This window comes from Stenella coeruleoalba, assembly GCF_951394435.1.
Source record: "Stenella coeruleoalba genome assembly, chromosome: 7".
In the NCBI taxonomy this organism is placed as follows: Eukaryota; Metazoa; Chordata; class Mammalia; order Artiodactyla; family Delphinidae; genus Stenella; species Stenella coeruleoalba.
The window spans coordinates 18,218,324-18,234,513 of NC_137153.1; the positions used below are offsets into that span (position 1 = coordinate 18,218,324).

General features: G+C 37.5%; 1 protein-coding gene across 1 annotated transcript in view; it reads right to left on the minus strand.

Moving 5' to 3' along the window:
- FZD3 (frizzled class receptor 3) overlaps positions 1 to 16,190 on the minus strand; it is an 89,462-nt gene that overhangs the window by 36,857 nt on the left and 36,415 nt on the right. The window contains exon 4 of the mRNA XM_079925496.1: positions 14,707 to 15,724. Within this exon, the coding sequence (XP_079781622.1) occupies positions 14,707 to 15,724 (1,018 nt within the window). The remainder of the gene's footprint in view (positions 1 to 14,706; positions 15,725 to 16,190) is intronic.

Genomic DNA, 16,190 nt, shown 5'->3' on the forward strand with positions numbered 1-16,190 from the left:
TTTATCATATTAACAGAATGCCAAAAGCTTATGATACAATGTAAATTTGGATTAGTAGATATCAATAAATGTTCTGCAGATGAATCACCCTAAAACTATCAAAAAATTATATTGATATTTAATACACAGTACACAGTGAATATCACAAATATTTAAAGTAAGCTATATAAACAGATCAATAATCAACTAGATAGAAAACATGATGAATTAACTGTAAATGAATCAACACACAGGACTTATATTCTGCATTGACACACACACACATACCTTCTTGCTATTTCTTCCATTCTCTGCTTTGGCACACTGCTTCTTAAAGATAGATTTTCACACAGTGTTAAGAAAGAATACATATAGTATGTAAAATGGGTTAAAACATGTAAAGTACTTAGAACTGTGCTCGACACCTTATAAATGCTCAAACATGTGGTACTACATGAAGCACTACTGTCCCAGAAGATACTAAAAGGTAATCCATAATAAGATAGTCTGTGGTAAAATAAAACTTGGATATTATAACCCCCTCCTGGAGATTCACATGTACATTCATATAATATTAAAGGCTCTGAGAAGTGCTAAAGGAACTGTTTATCTTTGTTTATCCTAGTGTTTCCTATGCCACTATATACTTAAATTTCCCCATCTGAAAATTAAGGGGTTGGAATAGGCAAAGTCATTCATCCTATTAATCTTGAAAAATTTTCTAGGGAAATTAAAGACTAGTTTTTATTATGTCCAATTTTACTACAAAAGTTATTTTCCTTTTCCATGATTTAAAAACCTGCAGTACTAGCTAAGATGTACATGTGAACATGACTATATACATTTTTTTTATTGTAAACATTTTTTTGACTCACAAAAAAAGAAAAAGTTCCTATAAAAGTTGAGGGAGGGGGAATTCCCCAGTGGTCTAGCGGTTAAGACTCCAGGTTCCCAATGCAGGGGACCGGGGTTTGATCCCTGGTCAGGGAACTAGATCCCGCATGCCGCCAACTAAAGACCCAGTGCAGCCAAATAAATAAACAAATATATATTAAAAAAGAAAAAGTGGAGGGAGGTAAGGGGAAGAATGTGACCATTGAGAAGCATTCTTCAAATCACATCTGCTTATATTCAATGCATAGTGATAAAACAATGAATGAAGAAAAACAATTATTTGTAAATGTAAAGATGTGGCTTACAGAAACAATATAATGAAAAGGAACAAGGTCAAGAATCTAAAAATTAAAGCTAGTAAAGTTGTAATCAAAGTATAGAGGGAGATTTAATCAGAGTTGAGCACTGAATTAGAGGTATTGTGTGATGTGAAAAGAGCACTGGCCAGAGCAATGTGACCTCTATATATTAAATAGGGGGCCTGAACTTAAAGAAACTTTGGCGTTGCCTTCAATTCCAGATGACTGATCATCTGTAGTCTAAAACACTCTTCTTCAGAGATCTTATAGATACAGTCAAATCCCTTTGTTTTATATACGTGGAATCAAAGTCTAGGGAAGTGAACTGATTTGCTCAAGGTCACGCAGCTAATTAATTTAGTCACTTAAATACCTAGTGCCTACAATGTCCTGGTAAAGAGATGTAACTATAAATGAGTCAGAAAATTCCCTGCCCTTTAGAGTTTACATTCCAGGGAGGGATGGGGGCAGGGTGACGATGGAATGTTGTCAATAAACAAGAAAATAAATCTTTTAATTTCAGGTAGTAATAAACTCAGAACTAAAGCAGGGTAGGGAATAGCATTTGGGATGCAGTATGGTAAATGGGGCATGTATCAAAGTGGTTAGAAAGGCTTCTCCAAGGACTTAACAATTAAGCAGTGATTTGAACTATACTGTGCAGTAAGAGTATTTCAAGAAGGAACAGCAGTAACAATAATCCTGAGAGAACAAATTTGTTGTCTCTGAAGAACAATAACATGGAAACCAGCGTGACTAGAGCCGAGGATGCAAGGAGGAGAACAGCAGAAAATAAGTCAAGGAAGTAGGAAGGGGCCAAATTACATATGGCCCTGTAGGCAACATTAAGAATTTTGGGTTTTATTCTAAGAGTAATAGGAAGCCCAATACTGGAGAGTTTTGTTTGAAGGTGCAACAAAATCTCATTTATGTTTTTAAAAGATCGCCCTGGCTACTGTGTTGGAAAAAAATTGTAAAGGAACAAGAATAGAAGCAAGAAGATGAACTGGAAGGCCACTGTGGAAGTATCAGATAGCTTGGACTAAGGTAGAAGTGGAGGTGGTGATAAATTGATGGATTGAGTGTGATGAGGTATGTGAGAAAGGGAGGCTCAAAGATGGCTCCAAATATGAGTCTGAGCAACTTGTGAATGATAATACCATTTACTGAATGGAAAGAACAGGGGATAGGATGCAGGGAGCAGGTTTAAGGAGAAAAATAAAGAATTCTATTTTAGACATGTTAAGTTGGAAATGTCATATAAATAGATATATGTCTGGAGCTCAGAAACAAAGTTGAGCTATATAATCTAAAATATGGGACTGGATAAGTTTTCCCAGAAAAGGAGGAGGGGAGAAAAAGAGAGCCTAGGGGAAAACCGCATCTTGTAACTTCTACAGTGCTTTTAAACTGCATTGTATTGTCTTTCATAAATTAGAAATACTGTCCACATAACAGAAATGCTTGAATTACAGGGAAGGAGTGCTAAAAACAAAATCAGTAATAACAGCAACAACCAAAACGGTCAATTAGGCAAGACAGTACAGAGGAGAATTGGAGGACAGAGGGTTGCAACATGGAACATTTTGTATTATAAGGTTCAAAGCCAAACTCCCAGGGAAGACAAGTCAGTACCTGCCATGATAAGGATACAGTGAGAAATCAACTCAAGCAACACCTATTTTGTGAATGTGCTATTGGTAAAGAGTGTTGGAGCCAGAAGGCCAAGATACTGGGGAAGAATGCAAGTTATTGCTATAAGGAAAGGAGTTTTGCCTTATAAATGAGGAAAAAGAAAGAGGAAGGAGAATGCATTATTATCTGGTTGTAAGTCACACAGGGAACACACAAAAATGCAGGCAGTTAGTATGTAAAACAGAACATGTACTAGCTAGAAAGGCAAAACCCACTAAAGAAAAAGTTAAAGGAAAAGGAATACAACATTCAGTTTTTATTTTAAAATATCCCTATAATGAACTGAATGCCTACAGACCTTTTTTTTGGGGGGGGCGCGGAATCCACTAAATATCTTAGTTCCTTGTATAATTAATATGGACAAATGAAAAACTTCAAAGTATTCTTTTGTAACTGTCCTTTGAAAATACTATATTCCTATTGATGTTAAAATATACCACCTTGCACATGAAAAGATGCTCAACATCACTAATTATTACAGAAATGCAAATCAAAACTACAATGAGGTATTACCTCACACCAGTGAGAATGGCCATCATCAAAAAGTCTACAGACAACAAAAGCTGGAGAGGGTGTGGAGAAAAGGGAACCCTCCTACACTCTTGGTGGGAATGTAAATTGGTACAGCCACTATGGAGAACAGTATGGAAGTTCCTTAAAAACTAAAAATAGAACTACCATATGATCCAGCAATCCCACTCCTGAGCATATATCTGGGGAAAATCAAAATTCAAAAAGATACATGCACCCTAATGTTCATTGCAGCACTGTTTAAAATAGCCAAGACATGGAAGCAACCTAAATGTCCATTGACAGAGGAATGGATAAAGAAGAAGTGGTACATATATACAATGGAATATTACTCAGCCATAAAAAAGAGCAAAATAATGCCATTTGCAGCAACATGGATGAACCTAGAGATTATTATACTAACTGAAGTAAGTCAGAGAAAGACAAGTATCACATGATATCACTTATATGTGGAATCTAAAAATATGATACAAATGAACTTATTTACAAAACAGAAACAGATTCATAGACTTTGAAAATAAACATGGTTACCAAAGGGGAAAGGTGGGAAAGAGGGATAAATTGGGAGCTTGGGATTAACATATACATGCTACTATATAAAAAATAATCAACAAGGACCTACTGTATAGCACAGGGAACTCTACTCAATATTCTGTGATAACCTATATGGGAAAAGAATCTGAAAAAGAATGGATATATGTATATGCATAACTGAATCACTTTGCTATTCACCTGAAACTAACACAACATTATAAATCAACTATACTTCAATATAAAATAAAAATTAAATTAAAAAAATACCACCTTAACAATTGAAAAAACTCATCTGATATATTTTTTTGCTCCATTTACTGGGAAATGAAGGAGAATCCCAGGCAGAGAAAGGAGACAATCAGCATCCACTTACTTGATCACTGTCCTTTTTCTACAACAGCCAGGCTAGCTGTGAACAGCCTATATTCACTATCTTCTGAACAACGGATCTTCACTAACACCACTCTAATTTTATTTATTTATTTATTATTATTTTTTTTGCGGTATGTGGGCCTCTCACTGCCGTGGCCTCTCCCGTTGCGGAGCACAGGCTCCGGACGCGCAGGCTCAATGGCCATGGCTCATGGGCCCAGCCGCTCTGCGGCATGTGGGATCCTCCCGGACCGGGGCATGAACCCGTGTCCCCTGCCTCGGCAGGCGGACCCTCAACCACTGCGCCACCAGGGAAGCCCACCACCACTCTAATTTTAACCAACAGAATTTTGCAATATGACTTTATTCGATCACAACATGGAAAATATTTTCCTGTATTTTGTTTTCCCAATTTAGATCCATAATCCACCAAAGACCCTGGGGCTTAAATTCTTTTTAATTAAAAAAAAAGTCTTGCAGAAGAAGAAAACCACCAAGGGCATATTTACGGTTATTGTGATGCCCCAATTATTGTTTCTGAGACTCTGGCTTTGAATCACGTCGGCAGAGTCCCTGCCTGGCTTCTTTCCCTATCAAGTGGAATCTATCCTTTACTAATGGAGACACATATTGTATTAGATTTGTTTTCATTAAAAAAAATTTTCATTACAAAATGCTGTCTTATATTGAGGCTGTGGTCATCTAAAGCCCACATAAAAATAAACTATTGGGTTTCCCTGGTGGCGCAGTGGTTGAGAGTCCGCCTGCCGATGCAGGGGACACGGGTTCGTGCCCTGGCCTGGGAAGATCCCACATGCTGCGGAGCGGCTGGGCCCGTGAGCCATGGCCGCTGAGGCTGCGCATCCGGAACCTGTGCTCCGCAACGGGAGAGGCCACAGTGGTGAGAGGCCCGCGTAACTCAAAAAAAAACCTTAAAAAAACAAGCTATTGATCGGGCTCATGCAGAATCTGTCATGTTGATAAGTGATAACAGTTCTGGAATGGAGGTCTTTGGATTCCAAATTTTGTGCCCTTATTACATACACTACATAGGCTTTATCTGCCTTTACTGTTATTCTGCTTTGAAAACTCACATACTCACCTTATCAGATATAAAGACCTATCAGAATTAAGACCTACAGTAATTAAGACAATGACAGAAGATCAAGACAAGGATAGAAAACAGACCGTGAAACAGCAAAATAAGTTTCATAGATGGAAACTTGATACTGTCTGACAGAGGCAGCATTACAGATCAGTGGAGAAAGGATGGACTAGTCAATAAATAGTGCTAACTAGACATCTACATATTTTAAAAATGATATTGCCTCCTCACTCCAGATCTGAAAATAAATTCTATAGACTAAAAATCCAAATCTGAGAAGAAGCAAAACTTTAAAACTGTTAAAACAAAGAATTTTTTTTAACAAGGTAAGCTAACCCACCATCTATTTTTTAAAATTTATTTATTTTTATTTATTTATTTGGCTGTATTGGGTCTTCATTGCTGCACACCGATTTTCTCTAGTTGCAGTAAGCGGGGGCTACTCTTCGTTGCCGTGCGTGGGCTTCTCATTGCGGTGGCTTCTCTTGTTGTGGAGCACGGGCTCTAGGGGTGGGGGCTTCAGTAGCTGCGGTACATGGGCTCAGTAGTTGTGGTGCACAGGCTTAGTTGCTCTGTGGCATGTGGGATCTTCCCAGACCAGGGATCAAACCTGTGTCCCCTGCATTGGCAGGTGGATTCTTAACCACTGTGCCACCAGGGAAGTCCCAAAGGAGAATATCATTTACAACCTTTGGGTAGAGATTTCTTAAATAAGACACAATTTAAAAAAAAAGAAAAAGAATATATATATATTAAAATTTTAAACTTCTGCACATCAAAGGACACCATTAAAACAATGAAAAACCAAAGTTAGATGATATCTGTAATGCATAAAACTGACTAAGAAATTATAATCCAGAATATATGTGTGTATATACAAGCAATTCACAGAAGAGGAAATCTAAATAGCTAATAAGTTATTTAACTTATTGTAAGTTATATAAGAAAAGAAGTTCAATCTCACTAGTAATCAGGGAAATACAAATTAAAATAGCAAAGAGGACTGCCAATAAGATTGACAAAAATTTAAAAGTCTGACAATTGGTATCAATGTGATGGTGAGGATGTAGAACAATGAGAACTCACTGTACTTTCATATGAGGTTCTAAATTGGGACGACTTTGGAAAACAATTTAGCAACATCTGGTAATGCTGAAGATTCACAAGATTCAACAGTTCCATTATGAGTTATACATTCTAGAGAAACTCACATGGATGTGCAATATTCACAGCAGTATTATTTATAATAGAGTAAAAACAATGTGCAACCTAAATATCCATTAAGAGTAAAATAGATAAACAAATGTGATATATTCATACAACAGAATACTGAACAGCAAAGACAGCAAATCAACACATACTGTACATATTACCATAGATAAATCTCACAAAAAGAATGAATGACAAAAGCAAGCTGCAAAAATACATACAGTTTTGACACTGTAAAGTTTTTAAATACTTCAACTAATATATTGTTTAGGTAAATATATAAATGAGTAAATATATAAGTAAATACACAATAACACCGAATCCTGGATAATGATAGTTTAGAAGGGAGATTCAATCAGGGAGGGGGACCTGGTGTTTTGTTATTGTTTTATTAAATGAGTGATAAATCTATTGTTCAATGTATTATTCTTTATAATATACATGTATATGACATACAAAAATACATATAATACCTGTATGTCCGAAACCGTTATAATACCTTTTAAAAATAAAGGACAAAAAGGAAGTCAAGGGCTTCCCTGGTGGCGCAGTGGTTGAGAGTCTGCCTGCCGATGCAGGGAACACGGGTTCGTGCCCCAGTCCGGGAAGATTCCACATGCTGCGGAGCGGCTCGGCCCATGAGCCATGGCCGCTGAGCCTGCACGTCCGGAGCCTGTGCTCCGCAACGGGAGAGGCCACAACAGTGAGAGGCCCGCATACCGCCAAAAAACAACAACAACAAAAAAAGGAAGTCAAGGCTCCTATAATTTCAAAATACTTTGTTCCTTTCAGAGAGGCAATAATTTTGAAATTAAATTGGCACTAGGTAGGGTAGAGAACTAATTAGTAATTCACCCCTTTAACTAGATCTTTATCAATCTATCTTCCTTCCTTTTACTTCTAAGTTTATCTTCTGCCATCCTTGGCCCACTGATTTATTTGTAACCCTGTGAAAAATATGTACAGTAAGCTGGTATTTCAATTCCCAAGCTTTCCTTCAATCAATAGAGGAAATGATAAAACAAACTCCACATTTCAAATATTTTGCAAATAATCTCATTTTCTTTTCCAAACACAAAGACTACCTTAAAAGAATGCTTTCTTCTAAATTCAAGAATGGCTAATGGCAATGAGGAAAGGTAAACAATTTAGATCCTAATTAACTTTACCAATGACTGCTGTAAAATTCTGGGTGATGTCAACTTTTAGATAAATAAAAAATAAAATTTAATGATTAAAGAACAAATTTTTATCCCATTATTTAAGGGACACACAACTTTCCAAGTGACAGACTAGTCAGGGAAGATGAGAAAATGGCTTCAGTAAATGGACAGGAAATAAAGGAGAGCGTGTCTGATTAGAAAGGAATTGGTACAGAGCATATATACTCAGAAGAATAACCATAGAATATTAACATCTCAAAGATTTATCATGACATCTGGATATATTGTGTCTATTATTTAATTAACCTCATGGAAAACTCACAAATTAGGTAAGAAAAGGCTTAAAGCCAAAATTCACTCAAGAACTTAAAATGAACACAGAAATCATAGTTGTCTCAATTCTATTCCTATGCTTTGATGACATTATGAAACAGAAAATTCTACTTCTTCAGAAGTTACATTTGATTAAGCAAAGGACAACATCTTGAACTTTCATCCTAATTATACTGAGGGAAAAAATGATCATTACTCTTATGTCACTTTAATCTTAAGAACTAGAAATAGCTAGAAAATGGAACATTATTCTGCACACATACTTTACAATAATGGATGCAATAACTGGGAAACAAATAATTTAAAACTGTGTAGAATTTATGCTTAATCTTGATGCACACAGAAAACTCTTAATCAGAATTCAAAGGATAATGATGCTCATTCATCTGTGAAAAGCATAACCTTTTTTTTTTGGATTAAAGTAATAAACTATTGTTTTTCCTCAAACCAAATCAAATTAAAGGTAAATCATATTGAAAAGTTCCATTCTCTCTTCTATATATGACTGAAGAGTAACAAGTAAAAATTTTGAAAATTAGTTTGTTATTAAGTATAGAATAATGAAACAGAAAACATGGCTTAGACTTTCCTAAGCATTACAACAAAAGATCAACTTCCGGGCTTCCCTGGTGGCGCAGTGGTTGAGAGTCCGCCTGCTGATGCAGGCGACACGGGTTCGTGCCCCAGTCTGGGAAGATCCCACGTGCCGCGGAGCGGCTGGGCCCGTGAGCCATGGCCACTGAGCCTGCGCGTCCGGAGCCTGTGCTCCGTACCGGGAGAGGCCACAACAGTGAGAGGCCCGCGTACCGCAAAAAAAAAAAAAAAGATCAACTTCCTCAGCCCAGAAAATTTAGGGGACAGACCATGTTCAGAAATGAGTTCTTTGAAACTCCACAAAATTGTCCTGTAATCTCATGATTTACAACAAGAAAATAAGATATTAAAGAAAAAAATTTGAAGACAAATAAATGGAAAGATATTCCATTCTTATAGATTGGAAAAATTAATATTGTTAAAATATCCATATTGCCCAAAGCAATCTACAGATTCAGAGCAATCCTATCAAAATTCCAATGGCATTTTTCACAGAAATAGAACAAATCCTAAAATGTGTATGGGACCACGAAAGACCCAAACAGCCAAAGCAATCCTGAGAAAGAAGAACAAAGCTGGAGGCATCATTCATGCTGTCTGATTTCAAACTGTATTACAAGCTACACTAATCAAACAATATGGTACTGGCACAAAAACAGACACATAGATCAATTGAACAGAATAGACTCCAAAAATAAACCAGTGCATATATGGTCAATTAATTTCTGATAAAGGAGCCAAGAATACACAATGGGGAAAGAACAGTCTCTTTAATAAATGGTGTTGGGAAAACTGGACAACCACATGCAAAAGAATGAAACTGGACCACTATCTTACACCATACACAAAAATAAACTCAAAATGGATTAAAGACTTGAACATAAGAGGTGAAACCATAAAACTCCAAGAAGAAAACATAGGTGGCAAGCTCCTTGACATCAGTCTCAGTAATGATTTTTTGGATCTGACACGAAAAGCAAAGGTAACAAAAGCAAAAATAAACAAGTGGGATTACATCAGACTAAAAAGCTTCTGCACAGCAAAGGAAACTACCAACAAAATGAAAAGGCAACCTCCTGAATGGGAGAAAATATTTGCAAATCTTACATCTGTTAAGTACAAATATTGAATCATTACGTTGTATACCTGTAACTAATATGTTATATGTCAATTATACCTGAATCAAAAAAAAAAGAAAAACCTAATCTCACATTCAACAATACTTGAAATAATAAAACAATTTGCATCTTAGGAAATACAGGCACAACCAAACTTTCTAATTTTTTTTTTTTTTGGGGGACGCGGGCCTCTCACTGCTGTGGCCTCTCCCGTTGCGGAGCACAGGCTCTGGACACGCAGGCTCAGTGGCCATGGCTCACGGGCCCAGCTGCTCCGCGGCATGTGGGATCTTCCGGGACTGGGGCACGAACCCGTGTCCCCTGCATCAGCAGGCGGACTCTCAACCACTGCGCCACCAGGGAAGCCCTGGGCTCTTTTAAGTATACTGTGACTTACTTCTCAAAACAACCTTATGGAAAAACAAACTCTGGAAATACATACAAGAAACCATATATAGTGGTTACTGGTAGAGATGGAGAGGGGGCAAAAATTGAGAATATGAGGAAAAAGAGTAGGAATAATGCTTCACAATATATATTTTTAACATTATAAACATTACAAGTCACCTATTCAAAAAATTAAATTAAAAAACAGAATCAGAATTTTAAAAAACCATAAAGAACAAGAGGCCTATGAGAAGAGTAATAAAAGGGGGGTGGGGAGGGCATCTGTCAGTTGTTCTAGATCATCAATTGATATCTGATGCAGCTGATTATAGCATTAACCCAATTTTGGTCTATATATACATTTTGCTGTATTTTTTTTTCTACAGGATTTTAGATGTATTTCCAAATTACACATTGTTACTGGTATTTTATAGAAACAATATTTGTTTAGCTGTATATATATGTTCACAACTTTATTTCCTCATCATTCCTTCTTGCATCTCGTACTATCTATGAGATCATTTTCATTCTTCTTGAAATATAACCTTTAGAAGTTCTTTTAGTACAAGTCTTTTGGTGGTAAACTCATTTTGTTTATATGTAAATGGCTTTATTACATCTTTGTTTTTGAGAACAAATTTGAGTTTTCCAGAACATGCAAAGATGAAGTTTGCAGTGCAAGATCTTTATTAGGGAACAGTATCTGTGAAGGAAAGAGTGGAAGCAGGATTGGGCAGAAGAAAATGACCTGCTGTGCATTCTCAGAAAAGCCTTTTGCCAAACTGGTAAGGAGTTGTGGAGTGAATAAGGACCTTCAGAGGGTCCCATGCTGGGCCAATGGCCAGGCCTTCTTAGCCCACCTAACAATCGCTGGTTGCAGGCCACCCCAGATATGGCCTGACCTCAGATAAAGCAGCTCTCTGCACCTGAAGGGTGTCTGCTGACCCCACTCCCTGCAGCTGAGCAGCATGCCTTTCTTTAAAGGGCATCTGGCAATGCATCCCCAGGTCTACCACAACAGTTTTACAAGGTACAAAATTCTGGTTGAAAAGTTTGTTTTTGTTTAAATATTTATTTATTTGGTTGCACCAGGTCTTAGTTGCGGCAGGCAGGTTCCTTAGTTGCGGCATGCATGTGGGATCTAGTCCCCTGACCAGGGATCGAACCCAGGCCCCCTGCATTGGGAGTGTGGGGTCTTATCCACTAAGCCACCAGGGAAGTCCCTGAAAAGTTTTTTTATCTCAACATTTAAAAGATAACATATCGTCTTCTGGCTTTCACTGTTATTGTTAAGGACTCTGTTGTCATTCTACCTGTTGGTCTTTTTTAGATGATCTGTCCTTTTTTGAGACTGTTTTCAAGATTCCTATCTTTGGCATTCTACAGTTTCACTGAAGTGTGGATTTCTTTTTATTTATCCTGCTAGTGGTATATAGAACCTCCTTGGTCTGTGAATGCACAGGTTTAGCAGTTGTGGAATATTTGCAGCCATTATCTCTTGAAATATTGTCTCTCCTACATTTTCTCAATTCCCTCCTCCTGGAACTCCCTCCTGGGACTCTAATTATATTCCTATTAGGCCTTCTCATTCTGTCCTCCATTTCTCTTAACATCACTTTCATATTTTCCTTGTCTCTCTTACTGCATTCTGGATACCTTTATTTTCACCTACTACTAGTTCATTAAATTTCTCTTCAAACAGCAGTCTAAACTGCTGTTTTATATTTCAGAAATTCATCAATTGAGTATATTTCAAAAATTATCTTTCTAGATGCTTAAGTTTTTAAAAGTCTTCTATTCCAAGTAGTTTCTTGTAGATCTGTAATCTTTGTGACTGTATCTGTTATTTCCATAAATGTTACACACTTATCTATTACTCAGTTTTGACAATTTCAGTATCTACAGTTCTAAGTTTGATGTTGCTATATCCAATGACTCTCAGTTATAGTGGCTTGTTTTCTCATGTATTTGGTGTCTTTATTTTGTGAGCTATTTGGTTAATCAGTCAGTGGGAATCCTGGAGAAAGAATTTGTTCCAGCTGATTGCCAGTAGGTACAACTAACCTGCAAAGACTTCAGCCTATGACTCTGATGATTTAGGCTAGCAAGGGAGTTCTGGCTCCCTTTCTCAACTTCCCAGCTGGCCCAAGTCTCAACTTCCGCCACCGTTAGCAAACACACTTCAGTTACTTTTCCCGTCTCATCCACCTAATTGACTCTGTTTGACGAGCCCTAGCTCCTTATTGTGCTGGTTCCAATTCATAATAATTTTTGAACTGGAGGACTCTTTGGAGATCTTCCCAAAGAGTATGTAAGACCTGTGATGCCTCAAAGAGTGTGTTCTTTCCAGATTTTACTGGTTCAGACTTTAATTGTTGATGCTCCTATTCAGACTTATTGTCAGAAGTCATATTGTCTGAAGAAACCTGAGTGTATTTTATTATTTTCTTAATGTTCTACTTTAAGACAAACTTCTTAGCTCTTTCTTCAGCGAACTTACAATATTAATGAACTCAATGACCTTAACACAGCTTAAAAAGTCACTGACAGAATGTTTGTGATTCAGTAGAGGAAATAAAATGGAAGATTTCACATTTGACATGATCAGGTAGGTGGTTAGTAGTCTCTGGAATCAGAAATACAATTCACACCCCAGCTCTAGCACTTACTGTAAGAATTTGGATAGGTTGGGGCTTCCCTGGTGGTGCAGCGGTTAAGAATCCGCCTGCCAATGCAGGGGACACGGGTTCGAGCCCTGGTCCGGGAAGATCCCACATGCCACAGAGCAACTAAGCCCATGCACCACAACTACTGAGCTTGTGCTGTAGAGCCTACGAGCCACAACTACTGAGCCCACGTGCCACAACTACTGAAGCCCGTGTGTCTAGAGCCCGTGCTCTCCGTGACAGGAGAAGCCATGACAATGAGAAGCCCACGCACCACAACGAAGAGTGGCCCCCGCTCGCCACAACTAGAGAAAGCCCACGCACAGCAAAGAAGACCCAACACAGCCAAAAATGAAAACAAATAAATTTATAAAAATAATATATGTATTTAAAAAAAAAAGTCTTTTCGAACTTCCCTCGTGGTGCAGTGGTTAAGAATCTGCCCACCAACGCAGGGGACACGGGTTTGAACCCTGGTCCAGGGAGATCCCACATGCCATGAAGCAACTAAGCCCGTGCGCCACAACTACTGAGCCTGCGGGTCTAGAGCCTGGAAGCCACAAGTACTCAGCCCACGAGCCTAGAGCCCGTGCTCCGCAACAAAAGAAGCCACCACAATGAGAAGCCTGTGCACTGCAACGAAGAGTAGCCCTCGCTTGCCACAACAGAAGGCGCGCGTGCAGCAACAAAGACCCAACACAGCCAAAAATAAATAAATGAAATAAATAAATTTATTTTTAAAAAGTCTTTGCTTCTCAATCTACACATTCACATTCTCAATGCCATCATCTACTAACCTACAGAACGTGCTTTCAAAAAATATGAAAAAGAAGTTCTTGCTTTCAAAGAGTTCACTGTCTAGTAGGGAAAAGAGACAAGTAAACGTAAGTTATCTATAATGCATAAGTACTCTAATAAAGGTATTTAAAAGGTATTAGAGAAACGTAAGGGTTGGGGGAGATGAAAGGGTGGCTGGTGCACTTTGAGAACAGGGAAGCTGGAGCACAACGAACATGAGACACCAAGTGGAGGCAATTCTTTCAAGAAAACTTGTCTTAAAAGAAAGAAGAGAGGGTAATAGCTAGGAGCATAGGTTCTAGAGAGGTTTTAAGATGAGAGAGATAAATACTTAGCATCAATCCCTCTAAACTGCTTTCCTTGTTCCACTCCTCTCCTAGAACTAAATCCAAGCGGAGGGTGAACAAGTCACTTAGTAATTCTAAGCCTCAAATGAGACAGATGTTTAAGAACTCTAAATTATAGAGGGAACCTGAATAAATGATCTCTAAAGTCCTCTCTAGATCTAAAATTCTATGATTCTATGATTATTTGATCTCTTTAAACTCAAAGGTAAAACACTTCAGTATGCCAAAAAGAAAAACCAAGACTATTTAAGAGATGAACTTGTTTGTACAACTGTGTCCTATTTTTTTTTTTTGCAAAACTGTTAAAACAATCCTTATTCTGAATATCAGTAAAATTTCCACAGAAAGACACTGCCTTTTAATCAACAACTTCCCCTCAAACCTGCAGACTTCTAAATAATCAACAAGCAACTATTTTGGGATAACAGAAGTAAAGTGCTTAAAAGCCCACAGCTTGGACTTGTAAAAGTCATCTTTTAAAAGGAAAATGTTTATAGAAACATGTGTATGACATTCTTACTACAGTAAATTTGTTCATTATCTTCACTTTAAAATTTTAATGTACAGGTCGTTCATGAAGAGTTAAAAAAAAAACAAAATAACAACAACAAAAAAACAATTAGCTAAGATTAGCTCTTTTCACTGTCACATATTCTGAAATTTAGAACAAGGTTTCCCTTACCTGATATGGACATGGAATGTGATATTCTCTGCAGCGTTCTTGTATCCATGTTGTTTCCCAGATGCCACGGTAAGCTTGCTCATAAAAGTAGCATCCAATTACAACCAAGAGTGGTACAAGATAAAGAATGCTGAAAACACCAATCCGGATCATAAACTTCACCAGTTTATCTTGGTTCTCCTTTTCTAATGGAATCTCAATTCGAACTCTGTTTAGGGATATGATGCCGGCTAAGAGAAGTGAAACCCCAACTACCACATACAGGCAGAGGGGTGCAAGAACAAAATACCTCAATGAATCAACATCGTAGAGGCCAACAAAACACACGCCACTGATATTGTCACCTTCAATTTTATTCATCGCTAAAAGGATGATAGTTAGAGTTCCAGGGATGCCCCACGCGCTGGCGTGAAATAGCAATGCCTTCTTCTCAATAGCTTCACTACCCCACTTTGGCACAGCTGCCAAGAACCACGTGATGGTAAGAATTACCCACCAAACGCTGCCAGCCATAGTAAAAAAATAGAGTACCATAAAAAGCATGGTACAGGCTTTATTATGAGATCCTTGTGTCACTGTGGAAGCCTTATATTGTGCAGGGCTAGATGCATTGCAGGCTACTCGGTCCTCAAGCAAAAACCCAATAAAGAAAATTAACGATACCATCATGTAGCAGACTGCATAAAATATAATAGGTCTTTCAGGATAACGGAATCTTGTGACATCAATCAAAAAAGTTAAAAAAGTAAATAATGTGGCAGAGAGGCAAATGATTGAAATCAATCCTATGAAATATCGAGCAAATGAAAGTTCTTCTCTCCTAAAGTACATATTTGGACAAGGAGGTGAACAATCACGCACGTGCAAAAAAGAATAGCCAAGATCAGGATCAATTTTCAACTCTCGGGGACACCAAAAACCATAGTCCCTCTGCACTGCCACTGGGGCTCCTTCAGTAGGATCTCCAGCTAAATTCAGATCCACAAGTCGAGGATACGGCTCATCACAATCTGGGAACCTAAAAATACAAGACGAGAACCATTTTTACTTATTGGGAACCTAATGATCTGGATTTCCAAATTTAGCACCTGTGGTGTATTCTTATGTCCTTGGAGCACATTACAATTAAGTGGAAGAAATAATGCAAATGGTCATATTTTGTTTGTGGGTCATAAAACTAGATTTTACACAGCTGACAAAAAAAAAATGAAAAATTTATACTTAATTTTGTTTTGGCTTCAAAAAGATTACTCTTTATTAAAGTAGTCAGGCATAGCCATCAATAAATAGTGTATTTACATACTATTTATTTAGGACACACAGTTTAGAGTAAGATTTCAAAATATAAATTAAAAAAAATATATATATATATAATAAATATACATTAAAAAAAAGCTCCAACAGAATAGTAGCTAAAAGTTACTTCTTTCTAAAGTTTAATTACAATATAGTCCTCAATTTACCCTAGACTCAAATAGAACTTT